At 55.6% G+C, this 16,826-nt stretch overlaps 1 protein-coding gene across 1 annotated transcript; it reads right to left on the reverse strand.

Annotated features, from left to right (window-relative positions):
• Positions 1-336: 336 nt before the first annotated feature.
• Positions 337-16,610, reverse strand: LOC148152045 (dnaJ homolog subfamily C member 21-like). Its single transcript, XM_087975315.1, has 4 exons — positions 16,573-16,610; positions 10,337-10,566; positions 8,967-9,042; positions 337-732 (listed from the first exon to the last, which is right to left on the reverse strand). Exons 2-4 carry the CDS (start codon positions 10,522-10,524, stop codon positions 583-585), a joined length of 414 nt encoding a protein of 137 aa, XP_087831441.1. The 5' UTR covers positions 10,525-10,566; positions 16,573-16,610; the 3' UTR covers positions 337-582.
• Positions 16,611-16,826: the final 216 nt, after the last annotated feature.

A 16,826-nucleotide genomic window follows, 5' to 3' on the forward strand; every position in this document is an offset into this window, starting at 1 on the left:
TACCCCAGCACTGAGCAGGATTAGACAACCATAGATCACAGAGAACACATTTATACCATTTGCATGTTTCCACATTCAGAGTGCAGGAGGCCATTCAGCCCACTGTGGAAATGCTGGCTCAGTGTTAGTGCTGCTTCCTGTCCTTTCCCTGGATGTCTTTGTGCAGCTGTTAACACGGAGCAGAGAACTATCCGAATCTGGGACCCAGTAAAACGGGTTTTGTTCAGTTACTTGTGGTGACTAGTCGTTCAGAACAGAATCAGTAATGTAACTACACTGTAGGAAGCTTGGTCTGCAGTCTGTCAACTACAGAACAGAAACAAATTAATCCTGCACTTCAGTAGAAAAAGTGTTTTATAAATATAGGCAATGAAACAGAGAGTGACCTCAGGCTGTGCGGTCAGAACAGATGATGCTCAGGGAGAGTGAGAATCCCATCATTCACTGCTTTCCTTATCAGTCAGTCCTGAAGCTGAGGGAGCTGATCTGGGAGTGTCCCATGGAGATGGTGAAGTGGGTGGGTGAGTGTCTCTCTCTTCCTCCCTGCCCTCTGGCACCATCGACGATTGCCAGGCGTCAGTGCTATCGGTTCCTGCGTTTCACTGTCTTGGCCTGGTTGCTGTTGGCTGGACAGTGCTGCACTGTTGCGTGTCCCGTTGCCTTCAGGTGTTCAAACAGCTTGTTCCTCGAGGCAAACACAGAGCTGCACGTGGCACAGAGTGTCCCGGTCTCCTACAGACACAACACATGGTATTTCACTGCTTCACACTGCTTCACACTGCTCAACACAGCTCCCACCACCTCAACACCAACACAGGTATCGAGCGAAGGAGGCAGCACCCACACTCAGACAGGCAGCCTGACTGATTTAATTTGTAAAGCACTCAGTCTTTCCCAAGGAGCTGGGAGCTCACATGTGGAATGAGGCACAGCCAAACAGAACAACTATTTCTGGGACAAAATAACAATTGCTGGAAAAGCTCAGCAAGTCTGGCAGCATCTGTGGAGAGAAATCAATTTGTTTTTGTTTCTGATTTGCAGCATCCACACTTCTTTTCGTTTTTACTTTATTTCTGGGAATTCGGTGCAGTGGGGAAGAGGCGCAGTGGGGAAGAGGCGCAGTGGGGAAGAGGCGCAGTGGGGAAGAGGCGCAGTGGGGAAGAGGAGCAGTGGGGAAGAGGAGCAGTGGGGAAGAGGAGCAGTGGGGAAGAGGAGCAGTGGGGAAGAGGAGCAGTGGGGAAGAGGAGCAGTGGGGAAGAGGAGCAGTGGGGAAGAGGAGCAGTGGGGAAGAGGCGCAGTGGGGAAGAGGAGCAGTGGGGAAGAGGAGCAGTGGGGAAGAGGAGCAGTGGGGAAGAGGAGCAGTGGGGAAGAGGAGCAGTGGGGAAGAGGAGCAGTGGGGAAGAGGAGCAGTGGGGAAGAGGAGCAGTGGGGAAGAGGAGCAGTGGGGAAGAGGCGCAGTGGGGAAGAGGAGCAGTGGGGAAGAGGCGCAGTGGGGAAGAGGCGCAGTGGGGAAGAGGCGCAGTGGGGAAGAGGCGCAGTGGGGAAGAGGCGCAGTGGGGAAGAGGCGCAGTGGGGAAGAGGCGCAGTGGGGAAGAGGCGCAGTGGGGAAGAGGCGCAGTGGGGAAGAGGCGCAGTGGGGAAGAGGCGCAGTGGGGAAGAGGCGCAGTGGGGAAGAGGAGCAGTGGGGAAGAGGCGCAGTGGGGAAGAGGAGCAGTGGGGAAGAGGCGCAGTGGGGAAGAGGAGCAGTGGGGAAGAGGCGCAGTGGGGAAGAGGCGCAGTGGGGAAGAGGCGCAGTGGGGAAGAGGCGCAGTGGGGAAGAGGCGCAGTGGGGAAGAGGCGCAGTGGGGAAGAGGCGCAGTGGGGAAGAGGCGCAGTGGGGAAGAGGCGCAGTGGGGAAGAGGCGCAGTGGGGAAGAGGAGCAGTGGGGAAGAGGCGCAGTGGGGAAGAGGAGCAGTGGGGAAGAGGCGCAGTGGGGAAGAGGAGCAGTGGGGAAGAGGCGCAGTGGGGAAGAGGAGCAGTGGGGAAGAGGAGCAGTGGGGAAGAGGCGCAGTGGGGAAGAGGAGCAGTGGGGAAGAGGCGCAGTGGGGAAGAGGCGCAGTGGGGAAGAGGCGCAGTGGGGAAGAGGCGCAGTGGGGAAGAGGCGCAGTGGGGAAGAGGAGCAGTGGGGAAGAGGAGCAGTGGGGAAGAGGAGCAGTGGGGAAGAGGAGCAGTGGGGAAGAGGCGCAGTGGGGAAGAGGAGCAGTGGGGAAGAGGAGCAGTGGGGAAGAGGGGCAGTGGGGAAGAGGGGCAGTGGGGAAGAGGAGCAGTGGGGAAGAGGCGCAGTGGGGAAGAGGAGCAGTGGGGAAGAGGCGCAGTGGGGAAGAGGCGCAGTGGGGAAGAGGAGCAGTGGCGAAGAGGCGCAGTGGGGAAGAGGAGCAGTGGGGAAGAGGGGCAGTGGGGAAGAGGGGCAGTGGGGAAGAGGAGCAGTGGGGAAGAGGAGCAGTGGGGAAGAGGCGCAGTGGGGAAGAGGCGCAGTGGGGAAGAGGAGCAGTGGGGAAGAGGGGCAGTGGGGAAGAGGGGCAGTGGGGAAGAGGAGCAGTGGGGAAGAGGAGCAGTGGGGAAGAGGCGCAGTGGGGAAGAGGAGCAGTGGCGAAGAGGCGCAATTTGATTTGTTTTAGTTTGTAGGATTCTTTTTAAAACAGGATAAACTGGAGCCAGGAGTGGGGACCCAGCACAAAACACACAGTGACGTCACAGGGAAATAGTTCAAAAGTTGGTGATAGCTGATTAATTTGACTATTATACGTTACTCTCAGATTGAGGGTAAACAGAAGAAACATTTTTCAGATGGAAGTCAGAAGACCTGTATGGAATTGAATATAATCGAATTAAGAACTAAATAAACAAAACCGGGATGTGGGCCAGGTGCTAAGAACAAAGACAATGTATAGCACAGGAACAGGCCCTTCGGCCCTTCAAACCTGAGCTGATCCAAATCCACTGTCTACACCCATCGCCCAATTCCTAAGCATCTGGATCCCTCTGCTCCCCACCTACTCCTGCATCTGTCCAGATGCATCTTAAATGAATCTACCGTGCCTGCCTCTACCACCTCTGCTGGCAACGCATTCCAGACACCCACCACCCTCTGTGTGAGGTACTTGCCGCGTGTATCCCCCTTACACTTTCCACCTCTCACCTTGAAAGCATGACCTCTCGTTATTGAATCCCTCTCCCTGGGAAAAAGCTTGTCTCTATCCACCCTGTCTATACCCTTCATGATTTTGTAAACCTCAATCAGGTCTCCCCCTCAATCTCCTTTTTTTCTAATGAAAACGATTCTAACCTACTCAACCTCTCTTCATAGCTAGCACCTTCCATACCGGGCAACATCCTCGTAAACCTCCTCTGAACCCTCTCCAAAGCGTCCACATCCTTTTGGTAATGTGGCGACCAGAACTGTACACAGTATTCTAAATGTGGCCGAACCAATGTCTTGTACAATTGTAACATGACTTGCCAGCCCTTATACTCAATACCCCGTCCAATGAAGACAAACATACTATATACCTTCTTGACCACTCTATCCACCTGTGCAGCCACCTTCAGGGTACAACGGACCTGCACTCCCAGATCTCTCTGCTCATCAACTTTTCCCAAGGCTCTTCCATTCATTGTATAATTCGCTCTAGAATTAGTCTTGGCTAAATGCATCACCTCACATTTGTCTGGATTGAAATCCATCTGCCACTTTTCTGCCCAACTCTCCAGTCTGTCTATATCCTCCTGTATTCTATGACGGTCCCCTATGCTTTCTGCTGCTCCACCAATCTTTGTGTCATCTACAAACTTGCTGATCATACCAACAGTGCTCCCTTCCAAATCATTTATGTATATTACAAACAACAGTGGCCCCAGCACTGACCCCTGTGGAACACCACTGGTCACCTTTCTCCATTTTGAGAAACTTCTTTCAACTACTCTCTGTCTCCTGTTTCTCAACCAGTTCTTTATCCACCTAGCTTGAACACCCTGCACACCATGTGACTTCACTTTCTCTATTAGTTTACCATGGGCAACCTTATCAAACACCTTACTGAAGTCCATGTATATGACATCAACAGCCCTTCCTTCATCTAACAACTTGGTCACTTCCTCAAAGAACTCTATTAAGTTGGTGCGGCATGATATCTCAGACAACATGATTTTGTGCATAATTGGTAAGCCCATTCTTTTCCAAATATAAATCGATTTTATCCATCAGTACCTTCTCCAACTTTCCCACTACCGACATCAGGCTCACTGGTCTGTAATTACCGGGAATATCCCTACTACCCTCCTTATACAGGGAGACAACATGAGCAACCCTCCAGTCCTCCGGCACCTCACCTGTGTTTAAGGATGCTACAAAGATAACTGTCAGGGACCCAGCTATTTCCTCTCTCGCCTCCCTCAGCAACCTGGACAGATCCCATCTGGACCTGAGGATTTGTCCACCTTAATAACCTCTAGCCTACCCAACACATCTTTCCTACTTATGTCAACGTGATCCAGAGTAATCAAACTTCTAACTATAATCTGAGCTGTCATCATGTCCCCCTCCTCAGTGAACACTGATGCAAAGTAATCATTGAGAGTCTCACCCATTTTCTCAGGTTCGAGACACAACCTTCCTTCCTTATCCTTTAGTGGACCAACTTTTTCTCTAGTTACCCACCTGCTTCTTATATAAGAATAAAATGCTTTGGGATTCTCCTTAATTCTGTTAGCTAAAACTATTTCATGACCCCTTTTAGCCCACTCATTTAAGACTGGCCTTACTCTTCCGATATTCCTCCAGGGCCCGTTCTGTCCTTAGCTGCCTGGACCTTAAGTAGGTCTTTTCCTCTTGGCTAGTCGAACCATTTCTCCTGTCATCCACGGTTCATGAATCTTGTCTTTCCTATCCTTTGCTTTCAACGTGACATGCCTATCCTGCACTATCTTTAACCTATCTTTGAAAGCCTCCCACATATCAAATGTGGACTTCCCTTCAAATAGCTATGTCCAATCCACATTTCCCAGCTCCTGCCTAATTTTGATATAATTGCTGTGTTGTACCTGCATGATGTGGAAGCTGGTGGACCCCATTGTGGTTCAGAGTGACCACATCTGTAGTGAGGGAGAGCATTACCTGGAAGCTGTGTTTCAGGAAGCAGTCACACCCCTCAGATAAACGACCATGAATTTGGGCAGTGGTCAGGAACAGGAGGGTGTGACTCTGAGTGAGGCAGGTAGAGGGATCCAGGAGGTAGTGCTGAAGGAGCCTCAGCCCTTGAGCTTGTCTAACAGGTTGGAGATTCTTGCCCCCCTGTGTGGGTGAGAGTGAGGACTGTAGGGAGGATGAGCTAACTGACCATAGCACTGTGGCACAGGGAGCCATTCAGGAGTGAGGAGAAAAGAGGAATGTCGTTATAATCAGGGCTAGTATAGTCAGGGGAATAGGGACTGTTCTCTGTGGCCAGGGTTGAGATTCCCAAAGGCTGTATTGCCTGCCTGGTGCCTGGGTTCAGGATCTCTCATCTGGGCTGCAGAGGAACTTGGAGTGGGAGGGAGAAGATCCTGTTGCTGTGGTTCATTTAGGTGTCAATGATATCGTTCAGAAGAGGAAGGAGATTCTGCTGAGGGATTACTAACTGAGTCACAAGCTAATGGGCACAAAGTCAGTCTGATTAAAGAGGTAAGTGCAGAGCTCAAAGATTGATGAGAGAGAAATGGCTTTGAAATGCAGGGATACCGGCAACAGAGCTGGGCACTAGCATACTCAGGGTCTCTTATCAGGGCTTTCAACTAAATGCTGGCATTGGGGAGGGGAGGGGTCACCGCCATGGGAAATTATAAAATCAGAGTTACTGATAAGGCTGAGTGTTACCAGGAAAGGAAGGGACAGACTGTGTGTCATATTGCACCGGGGAGTTGAAGAGTGGGGAAGTTTCATCATAGAACTCACTTTGTAACAAATAAGGCTTTGTATGTGAATGAGTTAAAGGTAATTATACTGGCATGAGGACAGATCTGGCCTGAGTGGTCTGGGCAGACTAACTAAAGGAAGGACAGTTGATGAGCAGTGGCAGCTGTTAAAGGAGATACCCAGTTTCTCTAAACTAAAACATATCCCAGAGAGGCAGCAAGATTGACAGGGGGAGGGGGGAGGGGAATGATCCAGGAGACTGACACTAGGGAATACAATCAGTGGCGATACAATGGCCTGAATGGGCTATCCATAATAGCTTAACGAACAGAGGAATCCATGAGCAGTGAGCGGTGTACGCGGGTGAGCAGGCAGCTGAGTAGTTTATATCTGTATCTGTGAATGGGAGCAGTTGGCTAAACTGTTAATGGGGAGATATTACAGTTAGAGGGGAATGAGTTAAACCACTTGATATCATGACATGATTCGGAGATGCCGGTGTTGGACTGGGGTTGACAAAGTTAAAAACCACACAACACCAGGTTACAGTCCAACCGGTTTATTTGGAAGCACTAGCTTTCGGAGCGCTGCTCCTTCACCACCGCCACAACCACCTGATGAAGGAGCGTCGCTCCGAAAGCTAGTGCTTCCAATTAAACCTGTTGGACTGTAACCTGGTGTTGTGTCACTTCTAACTTGATATAATGACAAGTGATTAGTGAGAGCTATTTCTAAACCTAATTTATGAACTAAACCACAGTCAAAGTGATTGGTCAGGTCATGTACTCAGACTGTAGAATGAGTGCGCTGCTGGATATCTCTGTGATCCACATTTACAGCAAATGATTGTAACTTTGAGGAACCTCAGCCTGTTCCAGGAGGAAATCACATTGTTTTGTTTAAATGCTTCTAACTGGTTAGGAACAGGAGGGTGTGGTTGTGGGCAAGACCCCTGAATGTACAGGGCAGAAGCAGGAAGGCCATTCTGCCTCTGCAGCATGCTTTCCTATTCAAATCCCAGCACTGCTTATCTTAGAGTCCTGCCTAACCCCATAACCTTTCACCCCCTTACCTCAGAACAATCGACCACCCTCTGCTTTACAGGTTTCAGGGATGCTGCTTCCACATCTTTGCTGGTACAACACTCCAAAAACACAGGACCCTCAGAGGAAATTATACCTCATCACTCTCTTCCATAGGTGACCCCTGATTTTAAACAGTGACCTCTAGTTCTAGATTCTTACAAGGGGAAACACCTTCTCCCTAACCCTCAGGAATTTAATAACTCACCTTTCTGGTCTGTGGCCAGCCCCTGTGTATCCTTCCCACAAACGGCAGCACTCACATTCGAGGTAGGAGCCTGACCAAGCTTCTCTCAGCTGCTCAAAATCCTCTGATGGTCTTCACTAAAGGAGACGCCCAGTTGTGTACACAGCATTACACACGTGGCCTCCTCAGTGCTCTAAACTCCTGCCTCCATTTACAGCTTTCTTTAACTAATCGAGACAGTAGTGAAGGCTGGGATCCCAAACTATCATCGATTATTCTACACACCCGTCAGGTTCACTAACGTCCCTCAAGTGAAATCGGCCATCCTCAGCGGGTCTGGCCTACACGTGACTCCAGACCCACAGCAATGCAGCAGACTCTTACTGACCCTCTGAAATGGCTACGCGAGCCCTTCCATTCAGCAGCACCAAAGGATGGGCAGTACTACTCACTTGTGGTGGTGGTACTGGTGGGGCGGGAGGGAGACTCGGGCTCTGCTAATGGTCTGTCTAGGGTCACGGTGTTTGTGCATGAAAGCAGGAGCTGGAGGCTGGGTGAGCAAGCTGACCACAGCCCGGTGATACAGGAAACCTGCCACGGCAGAGTAACATAGGGGCAGCCAAAAGTAGACAGCCCCCGCAGCAGAGATGGGATACCCAGCCCGTGGCACTGCCCAGCCAGTGCTAGCCTGAAGGACACTTCCTTCTGCCATTTACCAAACTCACCCCCACGGTCAACAGGAAGCACCCGGCTAGAGGTGACTAAGGATTATATTATTTATACGAACATTCATAAAATAGGGACAAAAAAAATTGGTCACTGGAAATCAGAAATTACTGGAAAAAACACAGCCAGGGCGTACAATAATCGATTAAACAGGAGGTTCCTGATCCCTGATCCCAGTGTAAAGGAGAGATCCCAGATCCTGGACCCCAGTTTAAAGGGGAGATCCCAGATCCTGGATCCCAGTGTAAAGGAGAGATCCCAGATCCTGGACTCCAGTTTAAAGGGGAGATCCCAGATCCTGGACCCCAGTTTAAAGGGGAGATCCCAGATCCTGGATCCCAGTGTAAAGGAGAGATCCCAGATCCTGGACTCCAGTTTAAAGGGGAGATCCCAGATCCTGCATCCCAGTTTAAAGGGGAGATCCCAGATCCCGGATCCCAGTTTAAAGGGGAGATCCCAGATCCTGGATCCCAGTTTAAAGGGGAGATCCCAGATCCCGGATCCCAGTTTAAAGGGGAGATCCCAGATCCTGGATCCCAGTTTAAAGGGGAGATCCCTGATCCCAGTTTAAAGGGGAGATCCCAGATCCCGGATCCCAGTTTAAAGGGGAGATCCCAGATCCTGGATCCCAGTTTAAAGGGGAGATCCCTGATCCCAGTTTAAAGGGGAGATCCCAGATCCCGGATTCCAGTTTAAAGGGGAGATCCCTGATCCCAGTTTAAAGGGGAGATCCCAGATCCCAGATCCCAGTTTAAAGGGGCTGATAATCCTTAGTTGAAACACTTGCCTCTGCATGTCCCGGCCCCAGGGGGTCAGGTGAGTGTCCCATCTTGATGAAGTTGCTGCCTTCCTGGGATTTGGATCCAGCCCCCATGCTGATGATCAATACTTGCAGATTCCCCCGCCCCATTATAGGCCATGCTCACTGCCCTGGCTCTGTGCCCACACCCATGCCCTGGGCATCTCCTCCCCACAGTCTCACAGCCTGCCTTGCCCCCCCCCGCTCACCCCTCACTCCCCCAACTCCATCCCAGACACTGACCTGAGCTTTCTCCACCCCAGCACCTTTCATTGCCTTTCTCTGGTCTTTTCCCTTTCGTCGTTTCGCTTTTGAGAAGCTGAAAGACAGAAGTGTTCAGAGCATTAACAGATAAGCCTCAAACAGATCACAATCCTCCCCACCCTTCTACCACCTGAGGAACTCTCAAACACCCCCGGCCCCCATTACACAGATCCACCCCACACCTCCACATTACCCCCCCATCCACACCCACACCCACCCACCCCCCCCCCCTCCCAGTGCCCCCAACCCCTCACATCACCCCGCACCGAGCCCCCCACCCCACCCCTTTCCGGATGACACCAAGGTCGGTGGAGTTGTGGATAGTGCTGAAGGATGCTGTAGGTTACAGAGGGACATTGATAAGCTGCAGAGCTGGGCTGAGAGGCGGCAAATGGAGTTTAATGCAGTGATTCACTTTGGAAGGAATAACAGGAAATGCAAAGTACTGGGCAAATGGTAAGATTCTTGGTAATGTAGATGAGCAGAGAGATCTCGGTGTCCATGTACATAGATCCCTAAAAGTTGCCACCCAGGTTGATTGGGCTGTTAAGACCATGCTGTACATCTCTTTGACTCTACACGGTGTGTTGGTGTTTATTGGTGGGGGATTGAGTTTCAGAGCCATGAGGTTGTGCTGCAGCTGTACAAGACACTGGTGCGGCCGCACTTGGAGTATTGTGTACAGTTCTGGTCACCGCATTATAAGGAGGATGTGGAAGCTTTGGAAAGGGTTCAGAGGAGATTTACTGGGATGTTGCCTGGTATGGAGGGAAGGTCTTACGAGGAAAGACTGAGGGACTTGAGGCTGTTCTCGTTAGAGAGAAGAAGGTTGAGAGGTGACTTAATAGAGACATATAAGATAATCAGAGGGTTAGATAGGGTGGACAGGGAGAGCCTTTTTCCAAGTATGGGGACGGTGAGCACGAGGGGGGATAGCTTTAAATTGAGGAGTGATAGATATAGGACAGATGTCAGAGGTAGTTTCTTTACTCAGAGAGTAGTAGGGGTGTGGAACACACTGCCTGGAACAGTAGTAGACTCACCAACTTTAAGGGCATTTAAATGGTTATTGGATAAACATATGGATGAGAATGGAATAGTGTGGGTTAGATGGGCTTCAGATTATTTTCACTGGTTGGCCCAACATTGAGGGCCGAAGGGCCTGTACTGTAACAGTGTATGTTCTTGTACAGCACCATCTTCAGTACAGAGTACCTCGGTATAATCGCTAGTTACAGAACAGAGAAATGAAGGGAAAAATGTTACATTACGGCTATACACAGTATGATGATTGGACAGAAGAACAGGCAGCCAAGTTAAAGGGACAGCCATCGGAGTGAATGACACACCTTGAAGCTGCTGCTGTGCTCCCCTCTGCACGAGTCTCCTGCTGCTCAGTGACCGAGTGTGAAACGCTCTCTTGCTCGCTTGACCAAGGGTCCGGTTTCTGGTCTCGATGAGGTTTGCAGCTCTCAGCTAATCTCTCCTCCTCCTCCTCCTCCTCCCTGTCCCTGGAGTGAGGGGTGGAACTAGTCATGCTCTGGGAGTCTGTGGCCTCAGACTGGGGCTCACTGAACACCTAGGACAGAGCGTAGAGTGAGATGTATAAATTGGACAGACAAAGTTCGGCTGCCCTTGGGAATGAGACTGCTCCAGACCTCAGATTTTCCCATCTTAGACAAGCGGATTGGTTGGGTTGGGGACTGCTGGTGTAGTCTCAGTGTGGAGATCAGCTAATTTAAACAAACGCAATTGCAGCTGCTTCCACCCCCTCCTCTGGCACTCACCACCCTCTGTGGAAAAAACCTGCCTCTGACATCTCCTTTAAACTTTCCCCCTTTTATCTCAAACCTACGTCCCCCAGTAAGTAATATTCCTCCCCTGACAAAAAGACACGATCTATCCATTCTATCCACACCTCTCATAATTTTGTAAACTTCTAGCCGGTCACTCCTCACCCTTTAACGTTTAAAAGGAAACAAACCAAGTCTGCCCAGTTGCATACAGTCACATTGTTTCCGAAGCACCTTGACAGATATACGAACAGGTAAGGAACAGGGAATATGGGCTGCATCAAGGAAAAAGGTTTTCGGTTCAGCAAGTCATCATGTGCTAGCACAGGCTTGGTGGGCTGAATAGCCTGTTCCTGTCCCTCAGAACTGATTGCAGCTAGGACAACAAGGGAAATGGACAATGGCGAGCAGGAGAGAAAGGAAAGCTGCGATCGGGTCTATTAGTGGGGGGGCAATGGGTTGGCTGTGGTGAAAGCAGCCCATGGGACATCACCGCTTGGTGTAAGGACATGAGGGAAGGTGCACAGGCCCCAAAACAATTGAACTCAATACTGAATCCTGCAGGCCGCAGGGTTTCCAACGTGGGCTAAGCTCCACTGAGGGACTGCAGTCAGCCTGAGACGGAAACATCAGCCAGGGATCACGGTGGGGTGCAGACGTATCAGGCAACTGGAAGCTCGAGTCTATTTCAGGGACAAAACGTAGGTGTTTCACAAAGGAGCCACTCATTTTCATTTCAGCTCCCCAGTGGAGAGGAGACCAGATTGTGTGAGCAGTGAAGGCAGGAAACGAGATTGTGGGAAATGCCGATAAACCACTGCTTCACTGGTTGGAGGGGAAGGAGGAGTGGACCAGGGTGTCCTGGAGGGAATGGTACCTGCAGAGGACTGACAGGGGACAGCCAGGAATGTGTGCCTGGAGGTGAGGGAGAAGGCTGCTAATGATCCTCTGGATGTGGAGGCTGGTGGGATGGGAGGCACAGACCAGAGAGACCCGATCGCTGTTGTGGGAGAGAATGGAGGGAGTGAGGGCTGAAGTGTGGGAGATAGGTCAGACATGGCTAACGGTCCCGAGGAAGAAGGTGGACATTTCAGAGAGAGGCACCACCCCACTGCACTCACACCCCTCCCCCAGCACGGCCAGGATCCTCCCCCCACACCCCGAGGATGGTTCCAATATCAGAACAGACGCGATAGAAACAGAATGAGCAGCTTTTCACTGTCCCAGGCTCACCATAACCCACTCCATTCCCGGCCCAGCTGCGGTTCTCTCTCTCTCTCCCCCCCTCCCCCCACCGGGGTCCCATCTCCAACTATCATTGACTCCCCCCCCTATGCCCTGCGCCTTTTACAGTAGAAACACCAACCACGTGCTAGCCACCTTCAGTTCTGAAGACCTGTCACTGGACCAAAAAACATTCACTTGGTTTCTCTGTCAAAACATTGCAGACCTTTCCCCAACAATTCCCATTGTTGTGCAGGATGACTACGCCAGCAGACCAGATAGCTCTGTTCAGTGTTACTGACAACACGGCTCTTCGGGGAGAGGGGGTGGAGGGAGCTCGGGGGAAGCACGTACAAGGGGTCGAGAGGGAACGGTGCCAGGGAAGCAGGTCGGGAAGAAGAGGAGAGCGACGGACAGGATTAGGGAGAAGGGGAGAGCTGGGGAGGGGGTTAGGGAGAAGGGAAGAGCGGGGTGAGGTTTAGGGGGAAGGGGAAAGGGGGTTAGGGAGAAGGGGAAAGGGGGTTAGGGAGAAGAGGAGAGCGAGGGAGGGGGTTACGGAGAAGGGGAGAGCGAGGGAGGGGGTTAGGGAGAAGGGGAGAGCGGGGGAGGGGGTTAGCAAGAAGGGGAGAGCAGGGGTGAGGTTTAGGGGGAAGGGGAAAGGGGGTTAGGGAGAAGGGGAAAGGGGGTTAGGGAGAAGAGGAGAGCGAGGGAGGGGGTTACGGAGAAGGGGAGAGCGAGGGAGGGGGTTAGGGAGAAGGGGAGAGCGGGGGAGGTGGTTAGCGAGAAGGGGAGAGCGGGTGAGGGGGTTAGCAAGAAGGGGAGAGCAGGGGTGAGGGTTAGGGGGAAGGGGAAAGGGGGTTAGGCAGAAGGGAGGGGGATAGGGAGAAGGGAGAGCAGGGGACAGTGTACTGGGGGGGGAGTGAGTGTGGGGTGTTGTGTGGGTGGGGCGGAGTGAGTGTGGGGTGTTGTGGCGTGGGGGCGGTGGGGCGTGGGGGGGTGGGGCGTGGGGGGGGTGGGGCGTGGGGGGGTGGGGCGTGGGGGGGTGGGGCGTGGGGGGGGTGGGGCGTGGGGGGGGTGGGGCGTGGGGGGGTGGGGCGTGGGGGGGGTGGGGCGGTGGGGGGGGTGGGGCGTGGGGGGGGTGGGGCGTGGGGGGGGGGCGTGGGGGGGTGGGCGTGGGGGGGTGGGGCGTGGGGGTGGGGCGTGGGGGGTGGGGCGTGGGGGGTGGGGCGTGGGGGGGGTGGGGCGTGGGGGTGGGGCGTGGGGGGTGGGGCGTGGGGGGTGGGGGGTGGGGGGTGGGGGGTGGGGGTGGGGCGTGGGGCGTGGGGGGTGGGGGGTGGGGCGTGGGGGGGTGGGGCGTGGGGGGTGGGGCGTGGGGGGGTGGGCGTGGGGGGGTTGTGGGGGGGGTTGTGGGGGGCGTTGTGGGGGGGTGTTTTGTGGGGGTGTGGGGGTGTATGGGGGGTGTGGGGGTGTTTTGGGGGGTGGGGGTTTTTGGGGGGTGGGGGTGTGTGTTGGGGGGTGTGTGGGGGGGGTGTGTGTTGGGGGTGTGTGGTGGGGGTGGGTGGGGGGGTGTGTGGGGGGCTGGGGTGTTTGGGGGGCTGGGGTGTTGGGGGGGCTGGGGTGTTGGGGGGGCTGGGTGTTGGGGGGGCTGGGTGTTGGGGGGGCTGGGGTGTTGGGGGGGCTGGGGTGTTGGGGGGCTGGGGTGTTGGGGGGCTGGGGTGTTGGGGGGGCTGGGTGTTGGGGGGCTGGGTGTTGGGGGGCTGGGTGTTGGGGGGGCTGGGTGTTGGGGGAGGCTGGGTGTTGGGGGGGCGGGGTGTTGGGGGGGCGGGGTGTTGGGGGGGCGGGGTGTTGGGGGGGGTGGGGTGTTGGGGGGGTGTGTGTGGGGGGTGTGTGTTGGGGGGGTGTGTTGGGGGGGTGTGTTGGGGGGGTGTGTTGGGGGGTGTGTTGGGGGGGTGTGTTGGGGGGGTGTGTTGGGGGGTGTGTTGGGGGGTGTGTTGGGGGGGTGTGTTGGGGGGGTGTGTGTGTGGGGGTGTGTTGGGGGGGTGTGTGTTGGGGGGGTGTGTGTTGGGGGGGTGTGTTGTTGGGGGTGTGTGTTGGGGGGGTGTGTGGGGGGGTGTGTTGGGGGGGTGTGTTGGGGGGGTGTGTTGGGGGGGTGTGTGTTGGGGGTGTGTGTTGGGGGTGTGTTGGGGGGTGTGTGTTGGGGGTGTGTGTTGGGGGGTGTGTGTTGGGGGGTGTGTGTTGGGGGGTGTGCGTTGGGGGGTGTGCGTTGGGGGGTGTGTGTTGGGGGGGTGTGGGGGTGTATGGGGGTGTGGGGGTGTTTTGGGGGGGTGGGGGTGTGTGTTGGGGGTTGTGTGTTGGGGTTGTGTGTTGGGGGTTGTGTGTTGGGGGGGTGTGTGTTGGGGGGGTGTGTGTTGGGGGGGTGTGTGTGGGGGGGGTGTGTGTTGGGGGGTGTGCGGTTGGGGGGGTGTGCGTTGGGGGGGTGTGGGGTGTATGGGGGGTGTGGGGGTGTATGGGGGGTGTGGGGGTGTTTTGGGGGGGTGGGGGTATGTGTTGGGGGGTTGTGTGTTGGGGGGGTGTGTGTTGGGGGGCTGTGTGTTGGGGGGGTGTGTGTTGGGGGGTGGTGTGTTGGGGGGGTGTGTTGGGGGGGGTGTGTTGGGGGGGGTGTGTTGGGGGGGGTGTGTTGGGGGGGGTGTGTGGGGGGGTGTGTTGGGGGGGTGTGTTGGGGGGGTGTGTTGGGGGGGTGTGTTGGGGGGGTGTGTTGGGGGGGTGTGTTGGGGGGGTGTGTGTTGGGGGGGTGTGTTGGGGGGGTGGGGTGTTGGGGGGGTGGGGTGTGTGGGGGGGTGGGGTGTTGGGGGGGTGGGGTGTTGGGGGGCTGGGGTGTTGGGGGGGCTGGGGTGTTGGGGGCTGGGGTGTTGGGGGGCTGGGGTGTTGGGGGGCTGGGGTGTTGGGGGGGCTGGGGTGTTGGGGGGGCTGGGGAGTTGGGGGGCTGGGGTGTTGGGGGGCTGGGTGTTGGGGGGCTGGGGTGTTGGGGGGGGTGTGTGTTGGGGGGTGGGGTGTTGGGGGGGTGGGGTGTTGGGGGGGTGGGGTGTTGGGGGGGGTGGGGTGTTGGGGGGTGGGGTGCTGGGGGGTGGGGTGCTGGGGGGTGTGTTGGGGAGGGTGGTTGTTTGTTGTGTGGGGGGTGTGTGTTGGGGGTGTGTGTTGGGGGGTGTGTGTTGGGGGGTGTGTGTTGGGGGGGGGGTGTTGGGGGGGGGTGTTGGGGGGGGGGTGTTGGGGGGGGGGTGTTGGGGGGTGTGTGTTGGGGGGTGTGTGTTGGGGGGGTGTGTTGGGGGTGTGTGTTGGGGGGTGTGTGTTGGGGGTGTGTGTTGGGGGTGTGTGTTGGGGGGTGTGTGTTGGGGGTGTGTGTTGGGGGGTGTGTGTTGGGGGGTGTGTGTTGGGGGGTGTGTGTTGGGGGGTGTGTGTTGGGGGGGTGTGTGGGGGTGTGTGTTGGGGGGTGTGTGTTGGGGGGTGTGTGTTGGGGGGTGTGTGTTGGGGGTGTGTGTGGGGGGTGTGTGTTGGGGGGTGTGTGTTGGGGGGTGTGTGTTGGGGGGTGTGTGTTGGGGGGTGTGTGTTGGGGGGTGTGTGTTGGGGGGGGGGTGTTGGGGGGGGGTGTTGGGGGGGGGTGTTGGGGGGGGGGTGTTGGGGGGGGGTGTTGGGGGGGGGTGTTGGGGGGGGGTGGTTGGGGGTGTGTGTTGGGGGTTGTGTGTTGGGGGGTGTGTGTGGGGGGGTGGTGTTGGGGGTGTGTGTTGGGGGTGTGTGTTGGGGGTGTGTGTTGGGGGTGTGTGTGTTGGGGGGGGTGTGTTGGGGGGGGGTGTGTTGGGTGGGGGTGTGTTGGGGGGGGTGTGTTGGGGGGGTTGTGTTGGGGGGTGGTGTGTGGTGGGGGGTGTGTGTTGGGGGTGTGTGTTGGGGGGTGTGTGTGGGGGGTGTGTGTTGGGGGGTGTGTGTTGGGGGGTGTGTGTTGGGGGGTGTGTGTTGGGGGTGGTGTTGGGGGGTGTGTGTTGGGGGGGTGTGTGTTGGGGGTGTGTGTTGGGGGGTGTGTGTTGGGGGGTGTGTGTTGGGGGGTGTGTGTTGGGGGGTGTGTGTTGGGGGGTGTGTGTTGGGGGGTGTGTGTTGGGGGGTGTGTGTGTGGGGGGTGTGTGTTGGGGGGTGGTGTGTTGGGGGTGTGTGTTGGGGGGGGTGTTGGGGGGGGTGTGTTGGGGGGGTGTGTTGGGGGTGGGTGTGTTGGGGGGGGTGTGTTGGGGGGTGTGTGTTGGGGGGTGTGTGTTGGGGGGTGTGTGTTGGGGGTGTTGTGTGTTGGGGGGGGTGTGTTGGGGGGGTGTGTTGGGGGGGGTGGTTGTGTGGTGTGGGGGGGGTGTGTGTGGGGGTGTGTGTTGGGGGTGTGTGTTGGGGGTGTGTGTTGGGGTTGTGTGTTGGGGGTGTTGTGTGGTTGTGGGGGGTGTGTTGGGGTGGGGTGGTTGTGTGTTGTGGGGGGTGTGTTGGGGGGGTGGGGTGTTGGGGGGGGTGTTGTGTTGGGGTTAGTCTGAGCCATTGCTTACCTTCTGCTGTTGTTTGTTCTGTTGCCTGTTGGAGTGTCGCCCGAGCAGGTGATGGGAGCAAACCAGGAGAGAAACAAAACATCTTACTGAGCAGAACCGAGACAAACACCTCACCCTGAAGGTGAACACTTACACATCGCCCCATCAGCAACACCTCAGACCACAATCCAAACCCAATGGTTTTAGTAAATACCGATGAATAATTGGGAAAGACCGATATCCCTTATTGCTGCTGCTGCTGTTTGCTGTATCCC

Source organism: Chiloscyllium plagiosum, unplaced genomic scaffold, assembly GCF_037043375.1.
Source record: "Chiloscyllium plagiosum isolate Xiang-an unplaced genomic scaffold, Cpla_swu_hap1 HiC_scaffold_2, whole genome shotgun sequence".
Taxonomy (NCBI): domain Eukaryota; kingdom Metazoa; phylum Chordata; class Chondrichthyes; order Orectolobiformes; family Hemiscylliidae; genus Chiloscyllium; species Chiloscyllium plagiosum.

Excerpts from the sequence above, each read along its gene's own strand:
- LOC148152045 (XM_087975315.1), bottom strand. The coding sequence starts at position 10,524 with ATGACTAGTTCCACCCCTCACTCCAGGGACAGGGAGGAGGAGGAGGAG. Across the intron at positions 9,043-10,336 it reads AGCACAGCAGCAGCTTCAAG|CTTCTCAAAAGCGAAACGAC; the intron begins GTGTGTCATTCA and ends TCTGTCTTTCAG. Across the intron at positions 733-8,966 it reads CTGGGGTGGAGAAAGCTCAG|GAGACCGGGACACTCTGTGC; the intron begins GTCAGTGTCTGG and ends TTGTGTCTGTAG.